The sequence below is a fragment of the Rhamphochromis sp. 'chilingali' genome (genome assembly GCF_963969265.1).
Source record: "Rhamphochromis sp. 'chilingali' genome assembly, chromosome: 18".
Lineage (NCBI taxonomy): Eukaryota > Metazoa > Chordata > Actinopteri > Cichliformes > Cichlidae > Rhamphochromis > Rhamphochromis sp. 'chilingali'.
Genome location: NC_137945.1, coordinates 10,599,205 through 10,619,280, shown reverse-complemented (window position 1 = coordinate 10,619,280; position 20,076 = coordinate 10,599,205). Strand labels below are relative to the sequence as shown.

At 40.8% G+C, this 20,076-nt stretch overlaps 1 protein-coding gene across 1 annotated transcript; it reads right to left on the bottom strand.

Annotated features, from left to right (window-relative positions):
* Positions 1–294: 294 nt before the first annotated feature.
* On the bottom strand, positions 295–19,971 carry gad2 (glutamate decarboxylase 2). Its single transcript, XM_080865358.1, has 16 exons — positions 19,184–19,971; positions 18,812–18,874; positions 18,520–18,663; positions 17,639–17,872; positions 16,292–16,382; positions 15,211–15,323; positions 14,419–14,534; positions 13,921–14,000; positions 12,710–12,764; positions 12,421–12,537; positions 10,424–10,488; positions 10,226–10,304; positions 9,987–10,136; positions 8,649–8,756; positions 7,236–7,325; positions 295–4,744 (listed from the first exon to the last, which is right to left on the bottom strand). Exons 1-16 carry the CDS (start codon positions 19,257–19,259, stop codon positions 4,571–4,573), a joined length of 1,755 nt encoding a protein of 584 aa, XP_080721484.1. The 5' UTR covers positions 19,260–19,971; the 3' UTR covers positions 295–4,570.
* Positions 19,972–20,076: the final 105 nt, after the last annotated feature.

Sequence of the window (20,076 nt, the reverse complement as noted above, 5' to 3'; positions counted from 1 at the left end):
AGATGATGGCATATTTGCTGAAATCTGGGAAAATCCCAACTGTGTGACATTCAGAGTTGCTGCCACAGAGTGTTGCTAATGAAGTGGCCCTGAGTGTATACTGTAAAATTTTACAGCTTTTTGTCTGAAAGCAGGTTTAGATATTTTAGCCATTTGGCTCCATTCACTATGTTTGAGGACTCATTAGTGCTGCAGGCTACAATGAGTATACTCATAAAACTGTAGGTTTGAGTAAAAATAACAGAGACTCACACTTTTTTGTTTGTTTTGGCAATATTTATTTCTATTTTCCCAAGAGCAACATATAGTTCAGGACAAATGAATGTTTGATAAAGCCAGCACAGCAGTTTGCAGAATGTATGATTCAAAATTGCACCATATTCAGTGAAATGATCTGCACTCTGAATACTGGGAGTTTTAACTGTTCTTATAAACAATATTTCTCATAAGCAAGAAACTAGGGTCTAATTTTTCCTTATATATTTGTTAAAGTCTAAGTTAAATTTATTTCGCATACATCCCACAGAGTCAAGGGCCTTTGTGAAACAAACATCAGAAACGGTGACACTGTGGGCACCATGACACATGCCAACACACCGTCTCAGACACGCGAACAGAACGACAGCGGGCAGCCGAGAAACGTCAGAGGAAAGCGCGAGGATACGTTGTCACTGCTACCAGAGGGCGAAGCGGAAGAGAAAGAGAGAAAAAGGTCGTACAGGCGCAGAGCAGAGAGGAGCTTTCAGAAAGACATGCTGAGGGACTACACATATAGATATAATACGCTACGTTCAGAGCTGCGACAGTCTTCAAGCAGAAAGACAGAGGATAGAGAAAGTCAGATCAAGCGCGGAGAGGAGTACAATGCTAGGCGAGGTTAGCATGCTGGCGGCACAAAGAAACTTTACAGGAAGCTCAAGACACAGAGATCACATGTAAAGGCTAGAGCGACAGCACTAATCTACAAGCTAAGCTATACATCGGACACTAAAGCTAATTACAGGAGCTACACAAACTGTATATATGTATATATAGAGAGAGAGATAGATATAAATAGATATATAGGAGACTGTATATCAAACAAGCTGGATAGGCAAGGCATCGCATGCATGTCGTGCAAAGGAAGCAAGTCTAGCAGCAGCAGCAAGAGAAACAAAGTGTCTGGCTTTCCGAGACTACCAAAGAGAGATTTTATTGTCGCTGTAATAAATCATGCTGTCTGTGTCACAGTGTGGAAGCCAATTTTGGTTTGGGGCGAAACAGAAAGTAAAAATTTGAAACTTTAGGCAACTCTCCGTTGAGATGTAAAACATTTAAAGGAGAAGCTTTACAATATCTACAAACTGAGAAAAAATTAAATCCTTTCATTTCTGGCAGACCCTCGATTCAGTGCACATTCAGACCAAAGAGCTTAAATTACATATCTTGAGTAGTAGAATTTTTTTTAAACATCAACTTATGGACAACCATCGGACATTGCACGTTATTTGATCATGTGTATACTCTAAAGTGCACAACCTCCCATTTGGAGGAAAACTAGACAATACTGAAAAATTCATACTAAGGCAACACACTTACAAACACACTAAGGTACACAGTTGGCACATACCGTCAAGTATCACTTGTGCACGAAAAACACGGGGCTTCAGAGTCAAAATGGCTTTGCATATTCATTGAAAATCCAAACACCCGAGTCTCTGAGTAAGACTTGGAAGTATTTCAAAGTAAAATCTATCAATTTCTTTAAAGCCAGTCCCTGAAACACATCTTTGAAATAGCTAGAAGTCACAAATCAAGTATCGAACATACATACATACATACACACAAGGAAAAAAGCCTTTTGGACAAACCGGATGAAAATACAGGTAATCTATATTGGAGATAGAGAAAATATGAAGAACTTTACCTCACAAATAGTCTCTGGTTAAATGTCTTATATACACGTATGTATACACAAAGATATGTACTTAGGACATCTTGAAATACTATTTACAGTCTATGATCAAAAGTGATTGTTCACTGACCGACCATGTTGAGCTATAATTGTGCTTTTCTAACTTGTTCTAATGAAAATGCTACAGAACCTCTGCCTGATAAATCAGGGTTCACATTCCAACTAACCCGCCTACGATAAGCGTGCTTTTACTCCAGGTTTCTTTTTTTGTCCTTGTTTTTTGCAAACTACCATGGGTTTGGTCTGGAAACTTGATTATCATTTACTATTGATCCTTTTGATATTATGCAGGATACATATATGCGTATGTATATATATATAGATATATATATTGGACCCATACTCAAATATTGCTTGTGAATGCAGAAAGACAAAATCTCAGTTGCAATGCAAAGGGATGCAGCTCCTCCCAACAGTGATTTAGTGCAAGTAATGTCAGGTATACAGTAGCTGCAAATCAGGTTAAGATCCTATATCCCAACAATACCCCATTATTGCCCAATTCTTGGTTTCTTAAGATCCACAACCTTTCAGTAAGTGCTCATTCAAAAGCATGACTACAAAAAGAAAATCTTTTCTTTCATATTTAAAGTTATAATCCTTAAGATTTCTGTCCTGGTTTATTTGGCAGGCTAGCGGCAATTCGGTGCCACAAAGCTTTGGGAGCAGTGCCCAGAGATGGTACTGGAATTAAAGAACCTGATGGGGCGAAAAAAGGGGATATGACTTAAACTGCCACCTGGGCAATGCACCATGTACCCTGTAACATCCAAGTTCCAGTAGGTTCACTGCAACCAGCACTAAAAAGCAATTCATTTGTAACATTTTAAATAAAACAAAATATATAGGCATTTTTTGCCAAACGTTGACATAGACTCTCTGTACAAGGAATATCCACAAAGTTAGATAACAGATCCATTCATAGTGAATCTTTAGTACTGCAAATTCCCTGTATATAAATGGCAGTGGGCATGCAGTGAAGCCAGGGCTATGATGCCCTTTGGGGCACCTTGGTAGCACTTTGCCTAAATGATCAATTGGACATACTTCCCATATACTGTTGTGCAAAAGAAACAAGGCAAGGACTAAATTTCAACATGCTTCTTTGTACGTCTTCCCCTTTTCAAGTCTCAAAGATGTGAGTTAATGATGCAGGCTGGCAGGAAGGTAACCCTACGTATTTGGGGTATACCTCTACTGAGCAATGAATTTAATTTGGGAGCTGTATTGAAACATCAGGGTTGTGATCAAATAGTCAAACAATTACCTAATTTGTCCTCCTTTAAAATGAAAATGTCAAGCGGTCAAGAAGAATTCTAAGAGAATTTGAAGTAATTTACATTAGACTCATTATGTTGTTTGGACTAAACTAATGTTCCCAACACAGTCTACATAAAGCAAACTGTAGACCCTTGGACATGTCTGGTCATGTGCACAGTTGGTGTCCTTTCCAAGAAGAGAAAAAAAAAAAGTCTACTCAACTACTACCTTGGTGTGCTACTCAGTCCAAGGAAATGAATACATGTATGTAATGGCCCCTGGAGGCAGCAGATTGGCTTTCAGCAGTTAGTCTGTCAAATATGCAATGAAAAAATAAGGTTGTTAGGTGAAATGCTTTGGAAAACAACTGGTACTACTACCACACATAGCAACAGTAACAGGACACAAATACAGTTGATGACTACTGCAGAAAATCTGAAATCTATTCAATGCCGTTCAATACACTGGAAACTTAAGGATTATAGCTCAAGTGCCGATCTTCATTCTAACATATGGAGCAAAGCTAATTATACAGCAAGGATGGAAATGGATCCCATTTCGATGTATTCATGTAGCAAGTCAACAATGTCCAGCGACATGGGTTTTACAAGCCTTTATCGCCTAAACATATTAGAAAGAGAGTAAAAAAGTCTTAATAATCAATAAGCAGAGCAGCATCATGAGCTGCAGGTTGAACTGTCAAAGGCAGAGGTGATGGGTGGTGAACTGGCTTGATTGTAAATGCTTTGAACTGCTCTGTTTTCACGTTTCCATCATGCAGTCTGCTCTGGCTGGGTTATGTCTTTAACATGTGCTGGAACTGCGTAACAACACCAGGTAAGAGAAGGAGTTCTGCCCTGCTTTGAGTGTAATGTGCAGATGTAAAGGCAGTTGATTAAGCTGAGGTAAGGTGAAGTGCTATTTTTGTTTTAAACGAGAAGTTTAAAATGCTTTAAAGTTACAATAGAACACAACCACGTTTGGCACTTAACAACGGACTCGGCAAATGAGAAATGATTGAGAAATAAACTCTTTCTCATCGACTTATTGCACAAGCATTTCATATCACAAAAATTACATATAAAGTTACGTCACTTACACTACTCTGGGATCTACTACACTACAGGAGAAGCAGACAGAAGCACTTTTACATAGCTTTGGACCAAGTCAGCCCACGGCAAAGCTACAATACGTAATATATGGATATATCTGCAGATCTTTTGTCTCAAATATACTCTTAAATATGAGACTTTGGAGGAAAGATTGAGAGAAAAGAAAATAAGTTTACCAGTACATTCACGACAAACAATTCATCCGTCAAGGGGAAAAGTACAAGAGGATTTGGAGAGATGTGTCTTATAGATCCTGGCCAAGTCGTTCAATCTCCTCAATAAGAAAGTCGATGTCCTCAAAGGTAGCAGCAGGATTTGAGATCACCATGCGAAAGAAGTTGACCTTGTCCCCTTGTGGCTGGTAGCTCACCATAGTTGTCCCGTACTCCATCATTCTGGCTTTTATGACGGGAGCCACCTGACAACATGCAACAAATACAGCATGAATTGCTGTTCCTTCAGGAAGAGAGAATAAAATATGTGAAAGATACACAGAAGGTCAGGGCAGAGACAAAATGGGCCATTGGGCGCAAATGAAAAAGTCTCCCAACCGTACCTCACAAACATGGTGAGCTATACAGCTAGATGCTTTGCAAAGTTAAGCATGTTAACAAAGAATAGGTAAGCAGGTAAGCATCCTGTGAATTCACAGCGTTACGTGTCTTACCTCCTGCGTGCTCTAAGCAAGAAACACCCAGACCAGCACACAGTATTTTCAATAAATAGAGCGGGCCTGAAGTGGACTGTCCTCTATTTAGTGTTAAATGTGAGAAAGGATATCCTCAGACTATATCCTGACTTTGTGTTTGTTTTGAGTTTGTTTATGGTCATTTTGTGTCCTTCTTCTATCTACGTCAACTCATACTCTTTTTGTGCAGATTACTACAGCAGTTTATTAATTTTCTAACGAGGCTGAAGGGGAAATAAAACTAAATGCAAAACACAGGAGACAAACAACCACAAAACAAAAACAGGAAATATATTCAAATAAGGACAAACAGAACTCGAGTGAACTTAACAGAAGAGATGGAACGAGATGAGGAGATGAAGGGAAATACCAACGAGGCAAATAAAGCTGCAATAATGCATACAGTAAACAGAACTCAAATATAATGACACCTAAAGGCTAAAAGTGCTCAAGAGCAAAACAAAACCTAAACAAAACTAAAAAAAAAGAAACACAAAACTATTAAAGAACAAGAATTCAGCAAACCCTGCACGACTGTAGGATCTTGACATTTTCTCATAAATTTTGTGTCAGCATTTAATAAAATCACTGTTTACTTGCATTTTTAAATTTCTCAAATAAAAATGTAGGAAAATAATATTTTATTCTCAGTACTTTAAATGATTTGATTGCAGAACTACTTTTTTTCACATATCACATATCCCATTTTATTAGCATTTAGTTCGTGTTTTTACATTTTACATGGTTGTTAACAGTCGTCTAACTCAAATTGCAGGAACAGTTTGGGAGAGTATTGCCTGACTACTTCTCTTTCTGTGTAATCGGATCTAAATGGGTGCTTGTTTGTTTATACAAGTCAAAGTTCTTCCCAGGTTCATCAGACCTACAGACCATGTAGGTCATTTACCCCCCATCGATCTGACAGCTAAATGTAACAGCAGCTGGGTGCACAGCCCCATGACTGCTGCTCCTGCCATGCTGAGAGGTTATCTCTAAGAGTGAAGCCAGGGGTGATGCTCATCTGATTTTGTACAGCAGAGTCACGATGCTGGTGTAGATTCTTTGCAGTGATGAGCGGCGACAGATTCAATTTCATGTCTGAAACTCTCAGTGCTCGTTTTGACCGACGCTCGGCCTGTTAGACGGCTCACTGAGAGAAAACTCCTCTGCGTCTGTGTCTCTGGAATATCATTTTTAGGGCTTGGTTGGTTAGAGGATTTGTATAAAAAGGTTTCGTCGTGACCAACTTCAGGATATGCAGATGAGATCCAGCAAGTTCAAGTGACAGTTTGAGTGCAGCTTTAGCTTAAGGGCTTAAGTTAACCGTGGCTCATATGACCCAGAATAATCGTGCAAGAATTTTAATAAGTCTGTGGGTATTACCAAAACAGGCTTTAACACTCAGCTAACTTCTCGAGGAAGTTGGCTTCAGTTTCAGATTACTGCCTGCTAGATTAGTTAGTTGTTTCCATACAGCTCTCATCACATAATCAGTCATTTCTTTCCTAATGTCTTGCAGGTGTCTCACTGCAGTTGGCGTGCTTGCTGCAAAATAATTTACTGTGTGCTGATTTCCCTCAAATCAATCTTTTAACAGTTCCTCCCATTCTCCTCATCCATTAGAGGATGTCATTAAGACACGTGGAAACTGATGAGGGCTCCTTCAGTTCTCAGCTCTTCCTCAAAGTGCTAATCTGGCAGCATTACATCACCCCTCAGGCTCAGAGTCAGAGTGTGGAAAGCTGTCCAGTCAGTCTGTCTACTCGGTGAAGCATGACCATGGTGTTTTTTCAAGTAATTTTTCAAAGAAAACAAAGGGAAACATCTGCATTTGCAGAGCAATGATGAAGCTGGTAACGATTTCTAGTCAACAGGAAGAGAGAGAAGAGAGAGAAGTGGTCTTTGTATAGCAGACATGAACGCCATCTGTTTGTCCTGATTGTCAATTATGAGGCCCCTGCTGCTGTGGTATCCTCTGAATGGCCAGCACATTAGCCAGCTGAAAAGCCTCACTTCTTTTTAACCCGTACTCTGTGTCCTGTTTAAGACCGCTGCCATTTTTTTCTCCTCATGTGCAGGGCAAAGTATTATTTTAATCCTGAGTATAAGCTGCCCCTAATTAGAAAGATGTGTGATAGTCGAGCTGGATATGAATGACGGGGCTCGTGAAAGTTGTGTTGGGGAGATACTACAGTGAGACTCCTTATCTGAGAGTACCCACCTTGTGCAGGTGTTTCTTTCTCTCCTCTTTGTCCTCCATGTAGCGGATGCCAGGCGGCAGGTACCAGAAGCAGACGTTGGTGTGCTGAGGCTGAGGGGACACACAGACAACAAGATATCAGAGGAATAAACTGAGGAAAAACAAACAGCGACTGAGTGCAGTTGTATAAAAAAAAAAAATTTAAAAAAATGCTGATTTATCTTGGCGTTCACGAGAGTAATGATTACTCATAAGCCCATTAAATTTTAGAGCAGGTCTTGGTGTGCATATCTTTAAAACTTCAAAATGACCCTGGTGCAGAATATGTTCTACTTTTTTATGTAATGGCGAATTATGAATTTAATTATATATGACAAAGTAAAAAAAATATAGTAGGCAGGGCCAGACAGCAGAGGTGATATAATTTAGCACTAACCAATTCTGAAAATTAAGGATTCAACATGGATGAGGCGGCTATGTCCATCTTTTATATACAGTCTGTGTGCGTATTACATATACCTACACCTTTATACACGCAGTTTAAACATGGTATACAGCCGTTTTGTAGAATTCAAAGCTATTCATGCCTAAAATCCTGCAGAAATCTTATGACATTAAAATGCTTGTATCCTAAGCCAAACTGATTTTGAATGAAAATGCTGATTTGCATCCCAGAGCAACAATCCAATATGAGTTCACAGCATCGGACAGGTAGCGTGCCTTCTGTCACTAGATGTCTGAAAGCTCCTCACAGTGCTATTTTCTGGCACCCGAATCCCTGCAAGAACTCCCCGCCTGCCTGTCTGCATAAGAGCGGAAGGGCATTCATTACCAACAGCTGACTAACCATGCACACCAGCCTCATTTATACAGCTGGGCTGGTTTGGCTGTAGTATATTCAACATCAGATTGATGTAATGGCTCAATGGAAGGCACAGACAAGTGAGCACCTGGGCCATTGCCCAGAGGACTTGGCTTTTTCTCATCCCCCTCTGGGTTATGATGCTCATAGCCTTTTTGGGGCTCAGCAGGAAAACAATAAGGCTTGAAACATTAAAGAGCTTTCATAATAAATTACCCCATGTATCCAAGCACCCCTTTCATAAGAGAGTTTTCTTCATACCCACATATGTTTGTGTTGTACTTCAGTTTAGTGCAGGATATTTCAGACACCACGCTATTCATATGCATATGAGCAATTATGGGCCGTTATGCTATTCATTAAACATAATAGCAGCACATTACACTGGCATCTGGAGGTAAAAATGGCATTCATCCAACTCAAAGCCAGAACACTCTGCATGGAAATCAAGTCAGCAATAATGACACTGAGGAAAAAGGAGCGACATGGGCTAATGTCAGCTACTTTTCCATGATTGTGTGACTGCAGATGAATTATCCTTTAGAGAGAGTGAAAGATGAATGTGAACATACTTTGCCATCAAAGACCATCTCGTATCCTTCCCTGTCTTTAATCTTGTTGTAGAGGTACTCGGACAGCTCCAGACACTTGTCAATCTGAGCCTCGAACCCAATGGTGCCCTGTCAAAGAAAAGATGTTTATCTGTAATTGCTCAAACTCCACAGCAGTATATAAATTTATTATATAGTATAGAGAACATTTGGCTTTGGGCTTCATCAGGGTCAATCTAAAACGTGTTACATATGCAGCCAAATGCATTTTAGCCAATGAGTGACCAACAAGGATAGGTTGAATATTTGACCATGTGATTTAAATCTGGTCATCTGGTCCCTGGAAATGGGGCCTGTGTGGCATCTTATTTGGTCCATAAAACTTAAAAGTGGTGCTTTCCCCCCACCTGATGTCACATATCCACGACACAAGACACTTTCAAACAATAAATAAATACTGAATTAATATATATTAGTATATAGATTAAAGTATAAAAGCAATTTTAAAATGACAACAAACAAATAAAAGACATTTAGAAGTTGCTGTAGGATCTCAGAGTTTGTCCTCTTCTCCGAAATTAAACTCAGTTTCCGTCATTTAATTTATTTGACGTCCATAATTCAAAATTTCAGGTTTTTATTTTTAGTTTTGACTTAATAACTCACAAAGTTTTTCTCTGAGTTTTGACACATTTTCTTAGAAGGGTGAATGACTGAAATTTTGAGAAGCTTTCATATATAATCTATGCATAAGAATTTTTTTTAAAAAATGCATTAATATAATATAGCAGAGCCAAAACGAAGATGAAAAGTGAAACAAGTGGAAGCAGCTTAATTAACTGAAAAGAGAGAAAGCATTTGCAACAGTCTGACAACAGCTGGATTAGCTTAATGACAGCCAGCATCAGCTGATGGTTCATCTGATACTCTTCTAACCATTAGTCTGACAAATCTTGCACAAGATGCACTTTTTAAGACAGTTTAACATCCTTAAATCTGCAAGCTGCTTTGCAACACATCTGGATCCACAGCTCTTCCTTTTCTAGCTGTGTCTGACTTAACAGTATGGCTGTTGTTATTTATTTCTGCTCTGTAGCAGCATGCCATCACTTTATCAATCAAAGGTGAGGTCTTGCTGCTGCTCTCCCTGCCTCTAGCTTTCCATGTAACGATGCAGAAGGCCAAGGAGGTCCCAGAACAGACCCATGCTGCCAAATATATACATTTTTGCAGACGGTACACCAATCTTCATTGATTATAGTGTTCTAGCATATTATTATTATTTATACCCTATTAATAGCTGCTTACAATCATCAAACTTTATATTTATATTTATATTTATATTTATATTTATATTGCCTTAGCTCTCCACATGAGCCACAGCTTGAAGATGTCCACATGACGTCCACACTGCAGCGCCTTGTCTCCGGTGTCGTAAGAAAGATCGTAGTGTTTGTCCTGCTGGAATAGGTAGCAGGCGTGCATCTGGTTGCAGTTCTGCATAAGACCCTGTGAAGTGAGAGCCAGAGCATTTACAGAATCACCTCAATAAACAAAAGCAGGAACACGCAGCATGGGGCTGAGAATTTGAGGCCTACCTCCTCTCTGACCAGCAGGGCAGAACACTGCAGAGGGACGGACATCATTTTGTGTGGATTCCATGTGACTGAATTGGCCCTGCAGTTTAAAAAAAAACAAAACAAAAAGAACCAACCATCATTCAACGTTATATCAAATGCTCATTAGCTTGTAATATTTGCCCATTTGGGGCCAAACCGCATAAAACAGTTACTTGCCTCTCAACTCCGTCCAGCTTCCACCTGTGTCTCCTGGACATGAGCAGACTTCCTCCCCATGCTCCCTGAAACACGAAGAGATGAAAGACATTAGCATCCACATTTAATAAACCATCCATGTATAAAACTGATAGTGAAATCCTGACGCGTCTTAAGAAAAATGAACTGTCTCAGTCTTTCCACAATACAAAGAAGTACTGCTGTAGTAAATAAAAAAACCTCAGCACTGCTCCTTGTGGTTAAACTTTCAAAAATTAAGTCTGAGCACAAAATGACAGACATCATACTGGCAGCTCAACCCGAACTTTGTGCCATAAGTTTAAAAAAAGAATTGCTGTTTTAATTAATACAAAATGTTTTTTTTTTACTGTAAAAAAAATTTCTATCCGATTTCCTGTCATTTAATGGTTTGTGTACTACTGACTTCATCCACTCACACAGTAAATACTCCAACATGTATGCCAAGCTCCTCTGCATTTTTCCTATTTTGCAAAGCCATCTACAATGCCTGATTAGACACCTGGGTGGGCCAATTTTGGCCCCCTGGCCACATGTTTAACACTCCAGCACTAAAGCCTTTGATTTCTGTAGAAGTTCTGCCAACTAGCCAAACCTCATTTAATATTTAAGCTTTAAAAACACAACAGGGACTATTTTTGTGACACACACACACACACACACACACACACACACACACACACACACACACACACACACACACACACACACACACACACACACACACACACACACACACACACACACACACACACAGTAGTAGTATTAGTACACTTTAATATCACTGTTTTGTCTATGAATATATACACTGCATCTGTTCAAGTGCTTCCTAATGAATATATCTAATCAGCCAATCACATGGCAACATCTGAGTGATGTGGTCATGGACACTGACATGGTCAAGACGACCTGCTGAAGCTCAAACTGAGCATCAAAATGGGGAAGAAAGGTGATTTAACTGATGTGGGATGGTTGTTGGAGTCAGACTCAGTAATTCAGAAACTGCTGTTTTATCAGGATTTTCTTACACAACCATTTCTAAGGTTTAAAGAGAATGGCCGGAAAAAGCAAAAATATCCGGTGTCAGAGGTCTTAACGGAATGGCCACACTGCAGATACGAAGGCAAGAGTAACTCTAATAATTATTCGTTATAACCAAAGTATGAAGCAGAGCATCTCTGAATGCACAACTTTGACTTTTTGTCACCAGATCTCAATCTAATAGGGACCTCTGGGATGGAGTGAAATGGGAAATTAGCAGCATGGATGTCGAGACAACAAATCTGCAGCAACTGTGCAATGGTGTGATGTCAAAAGGGACCAACACCCCTGAGGAGCGTGTCCAGCACCTCGCTAAATCTATGTTTGGAAGAATTAAGGCAGACCTGAGGGCAAAAAGGGGACCAAAGGTGTACCACATAAAGTGCATTAATAAGTGAGTATATGTCTTTCTGGGAGCTGTAGCTAGAAAATTTAGCAGATAAACCAATGAAAATGATTAACAATCACAATGTGTGTGTGTGTGTGTGTGTGTGTGTGTGTGTGCGTGCGTGCGTGCGTGCGTGCGTGCGTGCGTGCTTTTTTTTACCCATCTCAGCTAGTTGAGGGATGACAGACAAGGCCATTTATTGCTCTTAATAGAGGTGTCCCCCTGTCAGGACTAAATCACTTTCATTAAGAGATAGAGTTCCTTCAGTGAGACGGCCCATGATGGTAAAGTCAGGGGAGGAGATGATTTACAGCCTCTGTTCCAGTTTTTCTAATCTCCAGTGTTAGATAGGAAATGGCGCGCTCTCTATCTGGGTCAACCGCAAGCAGTTAGAGGCGAGACAGACATAATAGATTTGTCAAACTCAGAGGTGAGCTCTTTGCTTCTGTGTATGCCTCCATTAAAATCCCTCTTGTGCACAAACACTCCAAAAATCCCACATGTGAAAGGTCAATATGACACTTTAAATGAATCAGGAAGCTTTACTCACATCCACGTGCATCCAGATGTTGTACTTTTTGCAAATGTCAGAAATGGCAATGAGGGGGTCAAAAGCTCCGTACACTGTTGTCCCAGCAGTCGCACTTACGAAGAAAGGTACAAAACCCTGCACAAGAGCAACCAAAATACTGCATATGAGGCCGTTATGTTGTTACAATATGTTCCCAAATTTCCCTCATCATCTCTGCAGTTTCAGTCGAGCGCACCCCATAAAATCAAAACTGTATGAAGTCATATCTGTCTATTTATAGCAGGGTAATAAATGTACATCATCTTACCTTCTGTTTTGCCTCCAGTATTCGCCTCTCAAGGTCAGCTGGGATCAATTTACCGCTGCAAAGGGAAAACAAGCTTTAGTTGGCTTTAAAGTTGTTTGTCATACTGTCAGTGGGCAAAGAAGGCCTCTACCTTAAAAACAAAAGGCAACACAGGAACAGAAATACAGAAAATATAAGTGCAAGTATTGCATTTGAAATTCTACTTAAAGGGACAGGACAGCGTCGGCACCAGAGCACATGGAGTGGATGGGCAACTAACTTTGACAGGGAGGCATAAGACTTGACTTACTCTGGTATTTAACCTAATAATTAACACTGGCGTGATTGTTACTACAACATATTGCCAAATTTTATTGCTTAATTTTACTTTTAGTTCTAAATGCCAGTAGAATTCAGCTTAGGGGGCACAGTGACCTTTATGGATGGACTTGGACCCCCAGAGCCCATAATGCTCACACTGCGACTATACAAGCCAAAGTCCACCCGCTCATCCATTTTCTTCCAGGCACGCTGTAAACATTAATGTCACCTCTCTTGACTTTAATGTTTAATGTTAGCTACTGCTTCCGTTGGTTGGGGAATGTGAGCAACGGAAACAGTTTTGTAGGTTATTCGGTTGACCTATTCACGATTACTTGAAAGAGACAATGCTGATACTCTGTTTGATGCTCTTAACGCCTCGAGGAGAGTTCCATCAGATTCAAGAGGTAGACATCTCTCCAAAACTGAGCACAAAACAGATAAGATGGATAAAGTGAAACACAGATGAGAGGGAGAAAACAATATAAATGTAATTTTGGGAGGAACTGTCCCTTTAAGTACAACTATAAGCAGTAATATATAAAGGATTTCATATCATATTATAAGGTTACAAATAGTCATGAGTCATTGTTAAGTATTGTAGTTACACATCATTGAGTGTTTTCCAGTCTAGGGTTTGGATTTCTTTTAAAGGGTCACAAGATGAAATATAAATTTGAATCCTAAGCTGAACAGGAGAGACACATCTTTACTGTTACTTGTGAACATTATCAGGTCTTTAGGCCTTATTGGTTTGGGTAAAACAAGTTTGTGAAGATTAGAAGGCTGTAGTGTTTCTCCACAATAATACAATAATAACTGTTTCTATATCGAGTGTTTTTAACATCAAAAACAATGAATATGCCTCATGGTTTAACTGAAGTATGATGCACGACTGAAGCCAGTTTTACCTTTGATCTGCTTTGATGCAGATCACGCTTTCGGTCCCAATGCCGAGAGCTGCTGCACCTTTTTTGATTGAAAAATGGCTCTAAGAGTTGAAGACAAGGGGGGAAAAAAAGATAATGAGTGACCGGATCCGTAAATATGTACGTCTTATGACAGATTTGTTTGTAATTTCATTGCTTTTTTCCTCACAGCATCTTTCAGCTGTCCTTTAAAGATGAAGGTGACATGCACACCAGTCACCTCGTGTCCTTCTGCATGCGACGTGCATAATGTCAGCTTTTTATCAGCAGCGGTGGAGTTAAAGTGACACGTAGTCACACATCAAGCACAGCCACAGTTACCATGAGATCTTTTTTGTGTTATTCTAGCAGCTGAAAGATACATTTTTTGACATTTGACTTAAAGAAATGTCCAAATAGTGTTCAGTGTTCACCGTTTGAGCCAAGCAGACATACACTGACGATGCCGTGAGGAATCGGATTTTAAACACGGATGCCTACATGTTCGGATGTGAAGGCCACCAGTCTGGGAACGGATGACATTCCCTTCTCTTTCACCTCAGGGAACATCTTGAAGCGGGCCAGCAGCATGGCGTACATGTTAGAAATAGCACCACCTGGAGGACAGACAGGATTGAGTTAGGGACGTGTCTCCAGGGAGTGATGCAGGGTTTCTAAACGATTGCTCCCTTATTCTCAAGGAGCTGCCACAGTAGATAGCTCTGCATGTTTACTGACACAACCCCAAAGGAATCTGTCTTCTCCTTGGATTGAACCACAAATCTTTTGCTTGTTAGGTAAATGTGTAAGCCAATAAACTACTGATAAAAAAAAAAGTAGGCTGCTACATTGTTTCAAGATGTCCATGTTCATGTAAAACAAACTTTTGTTCATCAAGAGCATATCAAGAAATGACAAAGCATCCAAAATTGCATCTCGCTGTCCACAATGTCACAGCCAATCACAGGCTTTGTCAGTAAATTCTCCGATGATTGCCTCTCATTATGAAGTGCATGGGAGAAATTAAAGATTGGGGTGGGTGAGGGGGAGGGGGCTTAAACTGAAAATTATTTTATGCTAATTGGCTTTGAAACACGTTCCATTTATATCATCAAAATGCAAATTGACACGTTACAACACACACACACACACACACACACACACACACACACACACACACACACACACACACACACACACACACACACACACACACACACATACAGCCAGTTCCATCTCCAGTCAAACAGAGGGGTGTCAGAGCACTCTGCGTCACCTGCCATGCAAACATACCAGGAGAAAAAATGCCATCTCCTCGCCCATCCGGCCAGCCAATGATCTCCCTCATCTTCTTCAGAGTGACGTACTCCAGCAGCACAAAGACAGGAGCTACCTCATAGGTGAACCTGCACGTTACACAAGACGCATCACATGGCGCTCTTTACATGAACACGGTGCCATCGTGACTCATCAACAAATAAAAAGCTGCCATTAAACTGACATTATTTTTTAAAAATCTGAAGTTTGGACGTTTCAGGAAAGGAGGGTTGTCGTTGGCCTGTGCAGAGGTTCATTTAAAAAATGCTCAGATTCTGAGGTTGTCTGGAGGTTTCTGGCTTCACTTTTGAAGAAGTGCAGAATTACTGTCAATCGTGTGCACACATTTTAACAGCTCTGATGCATTCTCAAGTGTTTTCCATTTATATAGAAACACTTAAATGCACATGAAAATATTTTTTCAAGCCAAACACCCAAAATTTTACTGACAAAATGCACTCCTTTAATATTTTGAACTCCCACATTTTCATCATCCTGCTCCTATTTAAAACTTGCATCTCTGTTGTGTGCTCCCTAATATTTCTATATATATATTTCTAAATATATTTTTGCATTAAGATATTGGCTGTATTCATTTGAACCTCCCTCCACTGTAAACAGCAGGTTTACTTTTCATTTCCTCACAGTTGCCAAAAGAGTTTATCTCCCCCAAAACACACATGTGAAATTAGCTCCAGATTAGTCTGAATTTAATTTCAGAGCTAATTTTCTCCTCTTGAATCCCCAGGAGGATCAGAGGTGAAGGGGGGGCGGGGGGGGGATAAAAGGCTGAGGGGGAAGAGGGGGGAGCCTTGTGGGTGCAAGGAGGGGGCTGAGGGGTGGGGGCCTGCCTTTCATTTCACCCCTTTTCATTTGCCATGACTGAGTGTGTGTGTGTGTGGTGGTGGTGGTGGTGGTGGTGGTGGTGGTGGGGGGAGGCGCGCTATCAGGCCATGCAGACGCAGAGCAGACTGCTCGCGGATGGTCCGGAAATGGAATCCATTGTCATTATCGTTATCACCGCTTAAAATCGCGATGAAGCAGGCCACATACTTACATATTGGTGTTGGCGGTGGATGTTAGCCAATCGGCTGCAAGTCCGACCATGTCTAATCCCGTGGAGAGCTGATTGAAGTACCTGGGGTGGGCTGAAGGGAAAGGAGCAGAGGATGGAGAAGGCAAAGAGGAGGAGTGTGAGATGGCTGCAATTTTAAGGTTTTCCTTAGCGAGCAGAAGCTGTCATCTTCTGAGCGCTTTAATTGCGGGTTAGAATTGTAGCTGCAGAGTCAACTTAAAAAAAACCCACCTGAATGAAAACACCAAATGATGAGAACATTTGGTGTAATGTAAAAGGTAAACACACAAACCATGTTACAGCACTGACACGTGATTAGATCTCAGTGTGCGTCATAAACACGGGCGTTAAAATAAAGAGTAATTTATGGGGGTGATCAAGCAAAAAAAAAGAAAGAAAGAAAGAAAGAAGACAAAGGAATTAAGGAAGGAAGATATAACTGTACTTATAAACCTGGTGCAAGTCCTTCTCAACACCATATAATTCCTAAATAATAATAATAAACATTTTTCTCGTAGCAGAGGAAAATTGCTGATAAATGGTTACAATAAATGATTGAAATCCTCACATCTTTGCTCATATCTGCATTACAGTGTGATTTTAATTGTTTTTAAGGTTGTTAAATATTCATCACCACCATAAACTATTTTTTCAGTTTTTCTCTTTCTTTTTTTTGGAGGCTGAAATCTGTCCTGTGGCGTTGCTGTAAATCCCCCCCTGCGTGTGTCACTCAGGGGAGAATAATGGACTTGGCCTATGAAGCCTGGTTATTAGCCTATTATCTCCTACTTGGTGAACCAGATTTACTGCGTCACTGCATTTATCGGTCTGGTGGTCAGGAGGAGGAAAAGGAGGACAACTGTGTTGATGCTTTATAGGCATCATTTATCATTTTATTTATTTATTTATTAAACCCGGAACACGTTAAAGACGTTTTCTTTGTTTGCCTCTCTCTTTCCGGGTCGGTTTTTTAAGCTTACCGCTTTCGTGTTTCCAGTTTAGTTTTGCAGTAACTCGAGTTTTAAATAATTTTTAGGGTGTAACATAATTTTCACAGTGGCTCTCTGTAATTTATACAGCTTTTCTTTTTATTTTATTGTAAACGTGTTTTTAATTTGCCATTTATATGCGTGAATATTGGAATTTTGGCAGATTTCACACAAAGATGAGCGAAAGGCCGGGATTCAGGCCTGCGCGTGATGATACAGCCTGGGGGGAAATTTTTTCCAACACTCCGAAGCATCTATTTTTTTAAAATAAACATATATGTATATTAAAAAGTGAATTTATTGATTTGCATGCATGCAATAAAATCATACCCAGGCCTACCTGTTTTGATGGCGTATTTCAATGTAGCGCGACAGCTGATCAAGATGTCGTCCAGAGTCGCAGGTTCGTCCTGCAGCTCCCAGTTGTTCATCTGAAGCAGCTCGTTCGGATAATGAAAATCAATAACTTTCGTTTCCCGGTCGAAAGACTCCACTATGTAGGCCAGTAAAATATCCACAACTTCCTGCAGGAAGGTCATCGTTTTGGTATCACCGTCCGTGGCCGGTAACAGGTCTGCGAGAGGGGGGGTGGATTACAGTGGAGACATTTTGTGATTTTTATTTGAGGACGGAGGAATGTGTGCAAAAAAATGCTCCCACGCAATATTAAGATTCATATTTACACGAGTCAAAGTTTTATTTATTTTTTTGTCTTTGAATTTTTCCTCCATACAAACAAATAAATATGTCATATTGTTTCCACGTCCGAACACTGATTCTGCTTTATACGAAAATCTCGTGTTTTGCGCTCAACACATCAAAACACACGATTCTGGTGAAGGTGACCTCTCGGAAATAGCCCCTCTCTGAGGAGAACAGACCAACATAACTCCTCTTTCAGAATGTGGTGAAAAAATGAAAATGATGGACAAAACTATTCATCCAATACACAATGTGTTATTTTATAAATTGAGATTAAAGCGGATAACTTCAGCCAAACATTTCTCAGGAGTTTGTGCGATCAGATGCAAATATTTGAGAAGCATTTTGAGATTATTTCCTTTTATAGTTAAGATGATTATATACAAATATTGTATATAAACAATGTCTATTTTCTAGCCTACTTCGCACAGTGAAAACTGCTCAATGTAAAGCCAAGTCTGGACTCGGGGAAGAAAATAAATCTTAAAATTAATCCAGCTTCACAGTGCACTTTCGTACCTGTTGAATAGAGGTCGGAGAAGCCCACAGCAGCTTTGGTGCAGTTGCAGGATTTGTTGCAGCTGCAGGTTCCTGCAGCCGTCTCTGGCGGCTGCTTGGCGCCCGGCTCGGCGGCTTTCTCCACCTCCCCGACATTTAGCAGCGCTTTGGAAACCCACAAAAAATAGCATCGAAATATATATATTTTTATTACTCTAGGGCCAGACAGTTATGATGGAAATAGCTGGCACGTTTGCCTAAAAATAGCTTCCCCTCCGTCTCCACCCCCACCCGCGCTCCTTCCCCAACATACCACATAATTTCGATCCAATTCCTCCGGATAATTTCTGGGCCGCTGCTTGGCACCAAGCCCTGGCTGAAAGAGAGAAGTGGGATAAATCAGATAAGGGATGTGCTGGCTTCAGCTTCAGTCCAAGTTTAGGGAAACACAAAAGGCGCCATGCAACTTGGAATAAAACAGCTCTTTAGATACACGAAAAATGTCTCATGTGGAGAAAAAGAAGAAAGAAAGAAGCAAAAAGAAAAAAAAAAGAAAGCAGGATTGTTGCCTATTATAAGGCCTGTCTGGTGGTTCGGTGAATGCAGGGCACTGGCTTGAGACAACGCTCAGGAATTACTGCGCCCGGTCCATCAGGATGTGGTTTGAAGACAAAAAGCCACTCACGCGTACTCGGGCTCTGACTCCCGGTATTGGCCCCGGCATTATCTCCGCCAAGAGACCAGAACCCGTGTGATGCCATTGTTGCCGGTAGTTAGGAGCTGCAGGAGGCGCGGAGACCGACAGAGCCCATCCACACGCGACGACCGGGAGCTGTTCAGAGCCGATGTGGTGCTGAATCTGACCAGACCTTTCAGACTGCTTGAAATCCAGCCGTGCATCCGACAGACGCTTTAATTCGCTGGAAAGACACTACAAATAAACCGACCCTCGTAAGTGCGTGTGTGAGCGTGGGGTGGGTAAAAAAAAAAAAAAAGAAATCACAAAAGGCGTCCTCGCTTCCTCCTTTGCAGGTGTCCACAGGTGCACGAAGCATGAAGCGCCGTGTCCAGAAAGAAATCCGCAAACACTTGACCGGCGCAGAGCAGCCACGCTCTTTACTTAATAGGGGGAAAAATGCAATACAGCGCAAGATAGTTTGCGCAAGTTCCGGATGTAGTGAAATGTCTTTTGATGCAAAGCTGCTACATTATATAAAAAATGACTCAGAGAAAAACAATAAGCAAAAAGAAAATGGTGATGAAAATGGTGGAGGGGGAAAAAGCAGCTATGAGGCTACAGCTGCTGGTAAATATGCGGCGCACAAGCCATGCCTAATTGCAGCCAACCTAAATTTCACGTCACTAACGCAATCCCGTGGTGATTCACTTCAGGTCATGACGAGCCGCGCTGCGTCGTGCGTCGTGACTCCATACATCCCCGACATTTTTGGCCCCCTGCGCACAGAACTTACCCTCCATACAGACACTGAACGCCAACTAATTCATCTGCCCAGCAATCGCAGACCTATTTTTTCAGACCTCTAATTGCCCGCCTCCGGTGGAGGAGACAGCGGGGCG